General features: G+C 40.5%; 1 protein-coding gene across 2 annotated transcripts; it reads left to right on the forward strand.

The window, feature by feature from the left end:
- Positions 1-707: 707 nt before the first annotated feature.
- Positions 708-15,317, forward strand: LOC142904984 (chloride anion exchanger-like). 2 transcript variants are annotated; one of them, XM_076051431.1, is made up of 21 exons: positions 708-839; positions 2,057-2,234; positions 2,827-2,966; positions 4,547-4,657; positions 4,761-4,921; positions 5,760-5,924; positions 6,032-6,184; positions 6,398-6,480; positions 8,337-8,484; positions 8,574-8,687; positions 9,503-9,580; positions 9,677-9,772; positions 10,586-10,692; positions 11,230-11,299; positions 12,418-12,510; positions 12,672-12,767; positions 12,950-13,177; positions 14,018-14,072; positions 14,432-14,577; positions 14,692-14,751; positions 14,990-15,317. In XM_076051431.1, the coding sequence occupies exons 2-21, from the start codon at positions 2,104-2,106 to the stop codon at positions 15,014-15,016; spliced, it is 2,262 nt and encodes a 753-aa protein (XP_075907546.1). In that variant the 5' UTR covers positions 708-839; positions 2,057-2,103; the 3' UTR covers positions 15,017-15,317. The 2 variants fall into 2 exon arrangements, with proteins under 2 accessions (XP_075907546.1, XP_075907545.1); XM_076051430.1 differs by lacking the exon at positions 708-839 and adding an exon at positions 1,264-1,493.
- The last annotated feature ends 282 nt before the right edge of the window (positions 15,318-15,599 follow it).

Raw genomic sequence — 15,599 nt, forward strand, 5'->3', positions numbered from 1 at the left:
CAAAGCCATAACAGTGCATCACTTACACACCTGTTGCCTCTCGAATGAAAGTGGGTATCACCGTTAAGGCAATGACACATCAAAAAACCCTCAAGCTAACATGCAGCCCTCAAATGTTTGATCAATTACCAAATGGCAGGCTTCATTTTAATATCAAGTTACCAAACAGCCCTAAATCTGGATAATAACGAGTGATTTATTAGATTGGGAAAAAAATGTGTGCACTTTGTGAACAGGTGACTCAGTTTGATTTGCTGTCAAGTGATTCGTCTTGTCAATTATCTGTCTTACAATCTAATCTAATAATTGGTCTTAGTAGAGTGAGCTTTATGACTGGACACAGTGTTTTGGTCAGAACAAGAGCTGGAAGCTGTTGGTGCTCAGTGTGAGATTGTAAACCACCACCTCCCGTCCCCACCAGCCACACAGCACGTATCTGTGTTTAAACAACCCTCACAGACCACATGCGCGCTCACGTGCGCACACGTACAAACAAGTCACAGGCACACGCACACACAAACGTTTCCCATGAACCCGGCCTCAACTGTGCACCCTACAACATACAACAGTAGTGCGAGAACATTAGCTTCAGTCTATTCTAAAGTAGACACTTGGATAAGATTGCACTGGATGTATGCACCCCCCCCCCACCCCCCGACCACCACCACTACCACCAACACCCTTTGAACTGCCCTCCCATATCCCCCCACCTATACAAAAACCTTAATTTTGTTTTTTTGTTTTTTTTCCCCTTATCTGTCCGGTATTGTCTAATTGGAAGGAAGACCCCCGTCTGCTTCGGCGCTCTGCTGCTCTTCTGTGGACAAGCTTCAGTGACGGTCAGTTCCGAAAAAGTTTTCAAACGACTCATCCATCTAAACCTGCCGGGTGTTGTACTTTAAAATCCCTTGGGAGTGTGATTAGAACAGTGCCAAGAGTTGGACAAATAACAGATTTTAGAAATGCAACTTTTCATTACAAACAGAAAAATATCTAGAATAGAACTAAACAAAACTCGCCATTCCAACTATTTTTACCCTCAAAGTGCACCAGCAGAGCGGCACAGCACTGCGACCTTAAGGCAGCCTTTCCCATCCTGAAACCGCTACTTGATTTCCACTTCACAACAATAACCCCTCCAGTCCCTGGCCGTTTTTTTTTTTTTTTGTTCCTGTTCATATCCTCCCCATCAGCACAACATCTCAAACACGTTTTTTTTTCTTCCGCGGGGGCGGTGAGGGAAAACCTCTGCTGAAAAGTTACAAGTCATGGATATCCCAAGAACAATGGTCAGTGATAAGGAGGGCATCCAGCCTCAGAGCAGAACAGGAGCTTCATCATAATCGCTGTTAATAATTACTGCTTTGATAAGCAGGCAAGGTGGCATTTATCAATGGCTCTGCACTCTGCGGTCACAGTCGATCTTCCAACAGCAGCAGGGTGAAGAGGCAGCGCAACAGTTGGGATTTGAAGCAAGCTTGTGTTTGTGACAGGTAGGTGTGAGGACGAGCACTTTAAATGGCAGCTGATACCTGCTGGGATAACGAGCTCTTCATCAAGCTTTGAAAAGGCGTCATCTGAGGACGCGGGATGTTAAAGGGAAAAAAACGATACATGCTTGATGTTGGGGGATTTAAAGAAAAAAAAACTTACAGTCAAAGAAACTTAAAAACGTGGCTGTGCGCGTGCGTTTTCAAGACGTCTCCAAGGTCAAATCCAGGCTGGCAAATCTGAAGTAGCTGCAGGTCCAACCGGGGCTGTGCCTGCTCCTGCTCCTGTGCCTGCTCCTGCTCCTGTGCCTGCTCCTGTGCCTGCTCCTGCTCCAGCTCCTGCTCCTGCTCCTGCTCCTGCTCCTGCTCCTGTGCCTGTGCCTGCTTCTGCTCCTGCTCCTGTGCATGCTTCTGCTCCTGCTCCTGCTCCTGCTCCTGCTCCTGCTCCTGCTCCTGCTCCTGCAGTGTCTGGATCTTTGTTGTGTGCTGTCAGTGGTGTTCTTTGATGAATTCAAAGCGCGAGGGAGGACAGGACCCCTAACTTAATGTTTTTTAATGTGTCTCAGGGCAACATAGAGAGGAGACAGGAGTCCCTTCAGTGATCAGAGTCAAGATGATGCGACCGGGAGCGAAGCAGTATGCGGTGTCCAGGCCACTGTACTCGGAGGAGTCCTTCGCCGAGGAGCACCAAAAAGTCTACAGGCAGCGCAAGAGCATGCTGGATCATGTCAAGCAGTACTTCACGTAAGGGAGAGCAATTTTTTTTTTGCTTTTGTTTTCTTGTCACTGGTACAGGATTTACAGGCGTTGGGGTGAAAGCTGGGGTGTCAACTTGTATAGATTTAGACAAATTCCTTGCAACACTTTTAGTTAAATTCACAGATTATGTATAAAGATTAATGAACTGCAAGCCTGGAGCGCTTCTCACGTCTTAAAATATTTATATTAAGAAAACTGATGACTGAATGACATTGATGTCAAGCTCTCTGCAAACTGATGTAGAAACATCTCTATACATTTTTGAAGAATATTCAAAAGAAATGAAAAGATTTGTGTTTTGTTTTAACGTAAAAACATATTTCCAGCTCCAACTAAGATGACTCTGTTCATGCAGCTTTTGGACACTTTTGGTCATCTTAGAAATGAGTTACTTTCAATGTTAACGGGTGACATAGAGTGTTAGAACAGTTTTACTCTGTTTTTTTTTTCTTTTTTTTTTATCTCTCTGTTACACACAATAAAAACGCTACATGCTGGATATGCAACACAATTGCCGCAGCGGCCCACGCTCGACCTTCCTCCTGAATGTTTGTCCAACCATAAAATGTCTCGGCAGGTGCGATGCCAAGCGAGCAAAGAACGCCGCTCTCTCCCTGCTGCCGATCATCGGCTGGCTGAGGATCTACCAGGTCAAGGAGTGGCTGGTCGGTGACATCGTGTCTGGCGTCAGCACCGGCCTGGTGGCGGTCCTGCAAGGTAAAAAAAAACCCAACAAAAACACAAAGCATTTAGCACCCTTCCACCCCCTCTAAGTCCCCATCATTCCCCGAGGCGGCTGAGAATGCACAGACATTTTGATTTAATATACAATTTATGACATAAAATGCAAAAAAGAAAGCAACAGTATTACATATTCCTGCAACTGTGATGTATCGGTCTCTTTCCCCACCATAACTGTCTGTAAAAAAAAAAAACTTGTGGAAAGTTTGTGGAGCGTTAAACACGATTTCAAAATGGAGAGTAATAACGGCGGCTGCCACCCCGCACCAACATGTTGCCTCATCGAACGACATGTCTTAGATTGAGAGACCCCTGGTGGCTGATATAGCAAAATGCGCTGTCAGTCATTCATCAGTCATTTCATCATATTTGATTTACTGGGACTGAAAGCGAAGTGTGGTGTCGAGTTGAATGAGTTGATTTGATAAACACTGGGCGGACTGCGTGTGTATGAGTGCCAGTTATTCATTGTTGATTGTTTATCAAAAGGAAGTGTTTGCACAAAAAAAAATAATTGTCAAATAAGGTTGTTATTTCTGCGAAATTGTCTTTGTCGTTATTTTCTTTTTAAATTAAAAAGTGACTGGAATTCGGCGGGAAAACCCAGCTTAGATTAAAAATATGCATTTTTCTGTACAGGTCCCAAACAAGCTTAACACGTCCCGCATACAACCGACTTTTTACAATGCCGTAAACAACTTTTTTCCTTCTCATTCCTGGGATGTTTCGATGTGAACATGCACGTGAGTGGTGAAGAGAAAGCGAACCACGCTGCTGCAATTGATATGGTTTAAAACGTGAGCCACAGGCAGAACACATTTACGAAATCAACTCCGAACTGATAATGTGGAAGGTTTCCTTCCTTGCTTGCCTTCGTCTATCTGTCTAGTTGGGATAATCACCGTGACTTTTGACATGACCAAGCTATCTGCTGCAATGGGTCATAGGTACTGCGCAGAGAAAGCAAGAGCTTTTATGACGGGCGGTTTTGATGATTGTTCTTTTACAAACGACGGTAGTTCAAAAGATCCAAGTATATATTATTTATTTATTTGTCGTATACTATAATTTGATTTCAGATGGGACTATTAGGATTTGGTGCCTTGTTCACATAAACCGATTGTTTTTTAATCTTTGATTTTTATTATGCAATAGCAATACAGTGACACTAACAATACAGTGACATTAACAGACAGATAGAGCGAATAACAAACAAGAACATTATTGGGTGTGCTTATCAATTATAGATAGCCATTGGAAAAGTTTCGTATTATGTAATAATAAATACTATAATTATCAGACAGAAAACATGCTGAAAAGAATATATACATGTATATATATATATATATATATATATACATATATATATACATATATATATACATTTTCAATACCTCTTCTTCCCAGCTGTTATAGGGAGAAGGCAGGGTAGCCTGCAGCCTCCCTGAACTCATGCTATCTGATGTTAAATTACATTATCGGTAGCATCAGCGTTATAAAACCCGTTTATATCAACACCAGATGTATCTAAATGTGTTTATCATGTTGTGCGGCAGGTCTGGCCTACTGCCTGCTTGCCTCCCTGCCACCCTGGTATGGACTCTTCTCGGCCTTCTTCCCAGTGGTCGCCTACTTCTTCCTGGGCACCTCGAGACACATCTCAGTCGGTAAAGTACCCAAAATGTGTCTATTTTTTTCCCCTCACTTTCTTTGCGTCAATTCTTCTTCTGTTCAAAAGCTGAGTAATACCTGTTCCTGTTCCTGCTGCAGGTCCTTTCCCCGTCTTGAGTCTGATGATCGGCTCCGTGGTCACACGGCTGGTCCCCGAAGACGGCCCAGTAGCTAACATCACAGGGTTCGAGGGACTGTCCATGGATGACCAGCGAGTTCTCGTAGCCTCATCCGTCACTTTCTTGGCTGGTATCATGCAGGTGAGACAGGTTCACTCGATACAGCTTTACAGCCTTGTTATTCCGGATTTGGGTCAAATCTTCAAACGGAAGCAATTACACGCCATCAGGGTTGGCCAAGATAGCGCAGTGCATTTTCCATACATTCCAGGGTTCTGTAGCAGTCGAAGAATGAGATTCACACTGTGACAGTGGCGGTCCTGATCTAGTCTGGGGTTCGAAGCCCACCTGGGCTCTCTGCGCCTTGCCACAACACAAACGGGCCTTTTTTAAAATCTTTACAGTTGACCATGAGCCGCTCCATGTCGATACTTGAGAAGCTAGGAATGGCTGGGTAATCACCAGAGGTGGCAAAAGTATTCACATTCTGTACCCAAGTAAAAGTAAAGATACACGAGTAAAAAAGTGAAAGTCTAGTTAAAGTCCAGTAAAAGTAAAAGTACTAATTCAACTCCTCTACTCAAGTAAAAGTAAGAAAGCACAGTTTCTGAAAGTAAAAAAGTCAAAGTTGTGGCAGAAAAGGTATTTGCGTTTTTCCGAGATAAGGAAATACCTAAGTACAGTAACAAAGTATTTGTTCTTCGTTACTTCCCACCTCTGGTGCCTTTTTGCAAAGTTGCATTTCGAGGTGAGGTGTGCACCAGGCCATGGCCATAACGAGTCTTAGCGCATTATTCAGGTGTATTACTACAAAGCCAATACGCTGTACTCTAACCATGTCACTCTTTATGGCCTTATTCCATTGCTTCATTGTTCTGACCCTGATCTCTGACCTGCTACAGGTTTTATGTTATCTTATTGTGTTGTGCTTGTTGTCATGTACCTCATCATGCTTCACAATCTCTTGCAACTCTTCCAGCTGGCCATGGGTGTCCTGCAGGTGGGCTTTGTTGTCATGTATCTCTCTGACAACTTAGTGTCAGGCTTCACCACCGCAGCAGCCATCCACATCCTGGTGTCCCAGCTCAAGTTTGTTTTGGGACTGCAGGTCCCGGGCTTCAGTGGACCCTTAGCCATCATATATGTGAGCGCATATCCATATGCAGAGCGTCACTCAAAATCAACGACTGCATCCAAAGATTAAAGAGTTGATTTTGCTCTTTTACATGTTTTTTTCCTCCATTTATCTAGACCCTTGAGAGCATTTTCACACAAATAACCAGCAGCAACGTGTGCGACATAGTGATTGCACTGATCATCATGGTGGTTGTGTTCATCGTAAAGGAACTTAACGACAGATTCAAATCCAAGCTGCCGGTTCCAATCCCCATAGAGGTTATCATGGTGAGTATGCATTGCGCAGCATAATCCTTCAAATAAACAACAACAAAATATAACCCCAAACCTTTGGTTTTACGAGGGAGTTATGACATCGCTTCTGTCAACAAAAAAAAAAGCGTCGTAATAAACCGAGATGTTACGTGTCAGCGTGTAAACAGAACATTTATGAACACCTGTCAAGCAACCTGATGTATCAGCGTCTTTTGTCTTCCACAGACTGTCATCGCATGTGGGGTTTCATATGCATTTGACTTCAGGACAAGATATGGCATTGATGTTGTTGGCTATATCCCAAGTGGGTAAGATATGCCTCACTGCATTTTTACTTCTTCTATAAATAGCACCAAGGGAACTGTGGAACGGATCACACACACGGATTTTGTAAGATGTAATTTGAAATACAAAAGAACAAATACAACAAAGTTGCTAGTATCATTATTCTCATATTGACGAAGGGCCTGTGACTCATCAGGCCTCTGTGAGTGAAGAAAGAAAAAGGAAAAAAGGAAGAATTTTTCTGCTATTGTGTTCAATGGCATTCTTTCACCTCAACACTACATATCTGTAGCAGCACTGTATCTATCAGTAGCAATTATACTATCCCTGTTAAAGATTACCAATTACTCAATTATTCTAATCAATTAGTCTTATCCTTACACTTATCCTTATGTTTCAGTTACTTATTGGACAACAGATACTGAGAATCTGCTATAGTTGGTAAAACAATTGCTTATTGGTTTAAAATGTCAGATGTGTATGAAAAAAAAAGGTTTAAATGTTTAACTACAATGGGTCTAAAAGTAGTGATCAGTTAAGATTTTTATCAATATCGATACTTAATATTGTGTATTGCCATCCAGGACCTCAGTGTTAAACACAGTGCCAATACGGTATGCAATATATTGCATCTTTTATTTTAAGAACACTGCAATCCAAGTGAATCCGGGCCGATACAAACAACAATCTACTCTCACTTGCTGTATTGCTTAGTTTCAACGTTGTTGAGTATTTTGACAACGTTGGCTGACAGTTAAAAGTTAAAAAGTTCCTATCAATGCCATAAAATGAAAGTCTATAAGTCACTTAAGTACAAGGCCTTCCATGGTTGCCCTCTTCTGACTTTCAATTCTACAGTTGTCAACATTTCATTGCGGTGTCTGCATATTATATGCATGAGAAGTATAAATATTATGTACAATCTATCATGAGTATCCCGGTGAATAAGGTTTTCTGTCTTTTAAAAAGTTGGGGAGATTAATAAAACAGACCCCTACGAAACTTGTCACATTTCTCCTTTCAACCTCCCATTTGTATCTTGTATCTCTTGAAGACTAGTCTTAATTACCTGTGAGGCGGCAACTTTGATACACAGTAAAATATCCGGTTGGGTGTCTTTGTTTCGACGTCTACTGTATGAACCTTGGCTAAATTTTGATATGGCATCTAGTGCCATCTAGTCTCTTACATCAGAGGAGAATAATTCATGAATCATATCACTCGCACCATAAAGATAAAGAGGAGCTCACCCATGGGTTGGCAAGGCTGCACGCAGCACTGATCCAACACTTATAGATAACGTTTTACTATGTGAGTAAAAAACAGGTTCTGTATCATCGTGGCAATGCAAAAAAATGCTTTATGATCACCCCCGTGTTAACTGGTGTACACCACTTAGACAGCGTGGAAATGGAGATATTTCGTGTTAGGAACAATATTCTGTTTGCTAGTGTTGTAGTATTCAAGATTGGTCTTAGTATAAAGACTACCTTTTAAGGGTCTCGGTCTCGTCAGACTTGGAGGCATATTCACTCGGTCTTGTCTCAGTCTCGGACTGAGCGGAACACAGGATTTTTGATCAAGAGCGGTTGAGACTCTGCCAACACTGAAATGACTGGAAAAGCAGCAAAATGTTAAAAGATATCTTACTGAAAAGAAATGTTGCTGTTCCATTTATGTAGAAGCAAACAAAAGAAAAAAAGATACCGGTCATTTGTTGTAATTACTCTTTGATATATACATTCTTGGTCTTGCCCAATCTGGATACTCTCTCTTGATAATGTCTTGGTCTCAGTTGGTGCTGTCTTGACCGCAACATTACTGTTTGGTGTAATGTCTACATGTAACGACACCATTGCAACCCAATTTCCACTCCCAGGTATGAGCCACCTATCGCTCCAAACGTGGAAATCTTCCAGGCTACTGCAATGGATGCCTTCCCCATGGCTATAGTGGGGTTTGCTGTTGCATTCTCCGTGGCAAAAGTCTATTCTGTAAAACACGACTACACCATCGATGGAAACCAGGTAATCGTCAGCGTATAGAGGGAAAGCTGAGTGTGCATCATTCGCCGAGATTGTGATAACGAGCCACGATTTGTCTGACCTGGCTGCAGGAACTGATCGCTTTTGGGGTCAGCAACATCTTTGGCGCTTCCTTCAGGTCCTTTGCCGCCAGTACAGCTCTTTCCAGGAGCGCTGTGCAGGAGAGCACGGGAGGAAAAACTCAGGTAAGTTTGGTCTGATTTGGTTTTATTCAGTGGCCACAGTCCTTTAAGAGGCAGCTGGAATCTTGATTATTGCGTCACACTAAAGATTTAAAACATTCAGGATCTAAGTTGGAGAGTGTGATACGTCTCTGCCCATTGCCATTATGTAAAAATTATGGAATTAAAAAGTAAGGAGGGATACATCCAGTGTTGTCAATGTTACTTGGGTACATTAGCTATATTGCTTATATTGTAACAAATTATTACAAACAAAAAAATCACTGCATACTTTGCATCAGAAGTAATATTTTTTCCATATCATATTTCCTATTAAATTATCTACCCAACCCCACCAAAAAAGGTGGGGTTGGGTACAGCACCTCTCTCTGCATTGATTTGTCTGTAGCTGTGCAACCTCATAACTATGCGCATTGGCTCATGCTAAAAAGAAAGGCTCTACAAGCTTACAATACATAGCATCACAGCCTGTTGATAGCGTGTAAATCTATTTGGTTTTCGCGGTTGAGAAACTTCACCTCTGGCCCATGTTTAGATCCTGAGTAGCATGAGTAACACTGCATTATTTGGGCAAGTGATATTGTATTTATTACATTTTGGTAAAGCAATTCATTATATTCCTCATTACAGAGGAACAAAATAATAAAACAGTATTATATTACTGTACAGCACTGGATGTATCATAGAAAACACATGTTTTAAAAACAAAGAAGTGAAATTCATTAGAAAAAACATTACTAAGATGATCCAAAAGCTTTTTAGATTCATGCTGCCAGGTGCACATTTTCACTGCAATCTATCACTCGGTGCTTGTCTAGATCGCTGGTTTACTGTCAGCTGTCATAGTCATGATCGTCACATTGGCCATTGGATTCCTGTTGGATCCGCTGCCAAAGGTAAAGCTCACAACTTTCCTAAAATCCAATAAAGAAGATAAGAAGATATCTTTGATTCACACACTGTCTGCCCTCTGACGCATATCAATGTGACAGTCGGTGCTTGGTGCCGTGGTCGTTATCAACCTGAAGGGCATGCTGATGCAGGTTAGAGAGGTCCCGTACCTGTGGAGGAGAGACAAGCACGACTGTGTAAGTGCTCACACAATCATTTTTATTCTCATGACTCGCTGACTCGCTGACATAATGTTGCCCTCTGTGACGTTGTAAAAGGCTTGTCTGTTTCAGTGTGTGGTGCCATAAAAAAAAGTAGCATTAAACAGCAAAGAGTAGAATATGTCAGGTCCATTTGTGCATTATGATAACAGTATAAAATAATTTTAATATTTTGAATTTTGTAAACTTTGTCTTGTGTGAATTTGTGTTACAATAACTAATAAAGGTTAATTAACTAATATTTGGTTTTAGAATGCTTACCACATAATGATAATGAATGCCATTTTCTCATTAGTGTATAATGCATAAGCTTGTTGGTTCAAAATAGTGTCAGGTGTTGAAAAAATACATTTTATCACCATGACTACAATGCACAAGCTTGATAATAATAAGTGAGCGAAGCTCTGGAGGCTTCAGAGCACACTGACTTTATTTTATTTTATGAAGGAGGTTGGAGACATCCTTTGAGAATTGCCCACAAATCTAAAGTGCGTTATAAATAAAATCATTATTATTATAAAGGACATAAAAGATAAAAGATTTAAGAGGGGCTGTGGATTTCCATATTTAGAAGCAGGCGTTAACGATCTGCTTGGGCTCAATTGTTTTAATGGGCTCACAGAAATAACATAAAGTCACACACAAACAAAGGAGATTTTCATTTCTGTGAGAGTCATTGAAAGGATAGAGACACATGCTTGTAAAACATTGTAAGTATGTACATTTGGCATCCTAGTGTGTTTTTACGATCACATTTACTATTTTTCTTTTCTTACTGTGCTTGCCCAGATGATTTGGTTGGTAACCTGTGTGGGAGCCATCCTGCTTGGACTGGACATCGGGCTGGCTGTCGGCCTCGGTGTGGAACTGATCTCTGTTGTCCTCAGGGTTCAGTTGTAAGTATCTGGCCAAAGCGTTTCAACGTTTTCACTTTTTCTCTACACAAAAACTATGTTTGCTGATCATGTCGTCTGTTTTTGTTAAGAGTGCATCTGAATTCTGTCCTCGGGTCAGTAGTCCTCCAGGTTTTCACTGTACTAGCAGTGGCTCTATTTGACTAAAAATGTCTGGGTTTCACCAGAATGGGCCGGTGGGTCAGTAAATATCTGTCCCGCGGGCAACATGGGGAGATGAACTCAAAACAAACAAACAAACAAACACAAAAAATACCCACAAATTGAACACAAAAACTATCAAAAAAATTGTAACGGTCGTTAAAAAGCACTTTATTCTTTAACCGTTAATAAGGTGTGTCATAGGGCTTCTTTTTGCTAAATACATTTTACTCAGTTTGGTTGACGGTAGCGGGTAATTAATATATTTACAGTATATCCACATCTTTTTTATCATAACTTTTGTTGATCCAGAACCAATGGTGTTTTGTTTCTGTTATTTTATTATTATTATTGTTTATATATTTATTTTTTTCTCAGCCCACGCTGCAGTGTTCTCGCCAACTTTATGGGAACAGACATCTACAAAGACAGGAAGGACTACATTAATGTAAGTAATTGTGCAGTCTGTTAAAGACACATTATTACCTGAGTAGACCTGCATAAGAGGAACTATGAGGGTTTAATTTTCTAAAGGTTTGCGCAAGTGGAAAACAGCCAAAAAAAAACATCATTGGTTGCACTAATAAATGACAGAGCTGATCTAGTAAGGAGGCAGAATGAGGGTTTCATGGTCCTGTGTTGCAGTGCTTCATTAATTTATTTTATCTGTCAAACTCGGCCATCAAAGTCGGTGGGCGGATTCTAACACTTGATTGGTTACCCTGTACATCAAGCCAAGGCAACTTTCAGCCGAAGCAGTGGATTAGACTACATTCGAGTTAGCCCCGCCCATCGACTTTGATAGGCAGGTTTGACAGATAATGATAAATTCATGAAGCGCTGCAACTCAACCACGAAATAATTAATTAAATATTGAAATAATTATATATATTTTTACATAAAATGAATTGGTATTTTAATGAATTAATGACACATTTCATAACACATTTTTGTATTTAATTCCAATTTTAAATAAGCAATGACACATTTAAATAAGTATTTAATGATGTATTTATTTATTTAATTTTGGCACTTTTAGACCTCCATAACATAAGAACGCCTTTTGGATTAATTTATATGTAAATACAAGTGGGAGTTACACCAGAGTACAAGTTCTGACAGAACACGCAAAGTATTGGGCGGAGAGGATGGACAGTGAAAGCATTTTTTGTTGTTGTTGTTGTTGTTGTTGTTGTTTTTTATCATAGAGCATTAAAAAAAAAAAGCAATATTTGCAACATTGCATTTCTTGTACCAAACATTTCGGAAAAACTACAAAAGCATTTCATCAGCATTAAAACATTAAAAACATTTGCAAAATAGCACTGTGTTGCTCCAACATTGGTGGTCCATCCTCCTTTGGGCCATCCGTGTTGGTCCAATTGTAAAGCTCAGTTGAAAGGAAAGGTATCATTATTTTGCACCATGTTTCATTTGCCACTTCTACTTGACAGAGCTTTTCCAGTGGCAAAAAAACATAATCTGATTTATCTGACCAGAATGGGACAGAGTTTTGTTTATTAAAGATTGCCAAGCCAATATTGATAATACACATCCTCCATTCAGGTCATTGAGCCCGAAGGTGTGAAGATTTTCAGGATACCATCGCCCATCTTCTTTGCAAATATCGATTTTTTCAAGAGAAAGCTGGTGGAAGCCGTAAGTACCACTTCCTTCTCTTCTCCTTTCGGCTGTTCTCCTTTTAGCATGAAAACAAACACAATGTCATTTAATGGAGAGACAAGTGTCGTATCTTATCGTCAAAAGTGTTTCTGTCTGGTTTGGGAAACTTCATCCAGACCAACTCGTTGTCTTTTCAGGTTGGATTTAGCCCACTGAGAGTCCTGAGAAAGAGGAATAAGGCACTGAGGATGATCCGGAAAATGCTGAAGAAAGGAGACCTGCAGTGGTCCCCGGTAAGACAACAAGTTATGACTCAGTCACCGTCGCTGTCCCTCAGTTTGGATTGCACTACCAAGGTGGCAGGCTGACAAGTGGAGAAAGTCATTTCCTCAAAATAGATGTGTTTATTGCAAAGTGCTTATTTGAGGATAAAGTAAGGAAAATGTACGGTGCCACGTTTTTTGTGCCATCACAGAAGGGCTACCTGAACACATCATTCGGATCTATCGATGAGAAGGAGTATGACAGTAACCTGGAGGAGCTGGACCTGCCCACTGACTTCAAGGACCTTCCCGTCCGGATCGACTGGAATGCCGAGCTCCCCGCCAACATCATTGTCCCCAGAGTGGATCTCCACAGTCTGATCCTGGACTTCGCTGCCGTCTCTTTCCTGGACATCTCGGCTCTGAAGGAGCTCAAAACTGTGAGTTTGAAAGGAATAGTTTGACATCTTGGCAAAATCACCTGTTGCCATAATCATTGTATTAATATGATTTGTAATATGAGGTACAGTCCCTTTATGAGATGTTTTGATCTGGGGGGCTGCTCAGTGAACCTTCCTCAATCAAAACTCATTAAATTCACAATCCAACGGCTCTAAAACATTTCTGTGGAAAAGTTGCACCCTTGCACATTCACCACAATGTGATATAATAATGTACCATTATGTAAAATTACAACACATCAGCACAGCAAATACTTAAAAGTACCCTCTTGGGTAAACCACTAGCGGAGTGACACAGTGCCACCTCAAACAGTGCCATCACTTGGTTCCTGGCTTAAATAAATGCGTTACTGGGTCTTAGTTAACCAGGAACTTACGCTTGCAATCCACCAAAATCCACCATGATCAGACATCAGCTTCTTCTCAACAAACGTTTTGATGACGGCAGTGTCTGGGCTTAACATGTGTTTTTGGAATCACTGGTATGGTACTTTGGTACGGTGAATGTGTATGTCACAACTTGTCCACGTGGGCTTTTTTTTTTTTTGGAGTTGTTGGATTGTGTATTTGATTAGTTTTGAAGGAGGGAGAGGAGTGATGTTCAGTTCCATTCTGTAAGTTTGCTTTCTCTGCTCTCAGATCTCAAAACTAGCTACTGATAATTGATTGGGAATTTACATACTTTTATGGCTATCAGGCAACGTGCATTTTTAAGGCAATATGGAAATTTGCCAAAAAATGTTGAGCGATCATTTTAGGAATTCACTAGATTTTGCAGTTTTACAGTTTCATCATTGTCCCATTTCTTCCCCCACACAGATATTAAAGGAGCTAATCCGAGTTGAAGTTCAGATCTACATTGTGGCTTGTGATCGTAAGTGTGAATTCACAGTGCTTGAGCTTGACACTGTGTTTCTTCTTTTCTGAATGATTTTGACATTTTTTGCTATATAGACACCTTTTTTTTTGTTTTCCAGAATCAGGATAACAAAAATGTTAGATACAGTCAGACAAAAACATGCAAACCTAAACCGCTTAGCTGTAACGTAACCGCATTGATCAGTATTACTATAGCAGCAGCTGTAAGCAGGTGGTCTATTTGTTTTAATGGTGAAAAGAAAAGGAAGAATAGAAAACAAGTCTTTTCAGCACAGGCGGTACTCTGCTGTGTCAAAGTAGGGTTTGAAAAAGCATGAAGCACCTTCCTTTGTATTGACTGGTGTCTAACCACAGAATACATCCTGGAGAAACTGCACCACTGCTGCTTCTTCGATGATGAAGTTCAGCCGTCGATCTTCTTCCTGACACTTCATGACGCGATGCTGCACATCATGGAGAAACACCCGCAGTCTGCAGAGAGGAAATCAAATTACGACAAGGTAACGGCTTCAGTTTTGTCTTTTTGTTTTTTGTTTGGACCTGTGAATTGCAGCATCATAACAACAACAACAACAACAGCAAAACTTTTTAATTCATTTTTTGTTGTATTGCAGATCTCAACGTCATTCACTGTTCACAACCCTGAAGGCAATTTTTGGAGAAATGATCGAAAAGTATGTACTTACTTAGGTCCGACAGACAGACAAAACCTTAGTATGATTATTACAGAATGGACTGAGCGATTTTTCAATAATCAACAACAAAATCTGCTGACAAAGTCTAAAATCTACCTGACCAAAATCTACCTGACAATATTTGCCATGTTGACGGTATTCTGCATCTTCTAGTCTGCTCCGTGTCCTTGCACCCAGACATGGACTGACACACAACTTGTTTTCTTTCGTCCCTCAGGGTTCAGATCCCGAGTGCAAGTTGTGACGCACAAATGGAAACGTTTCAACAAAACACCAAAGAATCAAAGACAATGTCAACGTTTTACACTTGAAAAATTAATTTTGCTTCACAAATCATTATATTTTATACTTCTGACAATCTAAGTTTACACTCAAAAGAAATGCTGTTTTTATACTGTACATAGTGAATTTATAGAAGTTTAGGTGCAATGTATTTGTTTGAATGTTGTCTTTTTTTAATATTAATGTCAAACTTCTTGTTTTTGGGACTGTCAACAATGGTTTATGTAGCTTATGACTGAAATAAATATTTGTCAATATCAATATATGACGCATTGGATTTCCTTGTATCCATCTAATGGAGCTAATATTCGTGGAGCCATAAATCTGATATCAACACAACATTAAACACATCACATGATGCACGACCAGTGAAGAGGGCAGATGATTGAACAGCACACGTCTCATGTTTGTAGTAAAAATTCTTTCACCAAATTGTGCTTTGTTTTTATGAGCTTTAAAAATTCCACGGTGAATGATTGGAACCAAATGAAGTAACTAATAAACTGTCAAACTGAAGGTCAATCCACCAATTCCACTTTTTAAGG

The sequence above is a fragment of the Nelusetta ayraudi genome, unplaced genomic scaffold (genome assembly GCF_046127955.1).
Source record: "Nelusetta ayraudi isolate G7.1 ecotype Tasmania unplaced genomic scaffold, CSIRO-AGI_Nayr_v1 ptg000135l, whole genome shotgun sequence".
NCBI classification, from domain to species: Eukaryota; Metazoa; Chordata; class Actinopteri; order Tetraodontiformes; family Monacanthidae; genus Nelusetta; species Nelusetta ayraudi.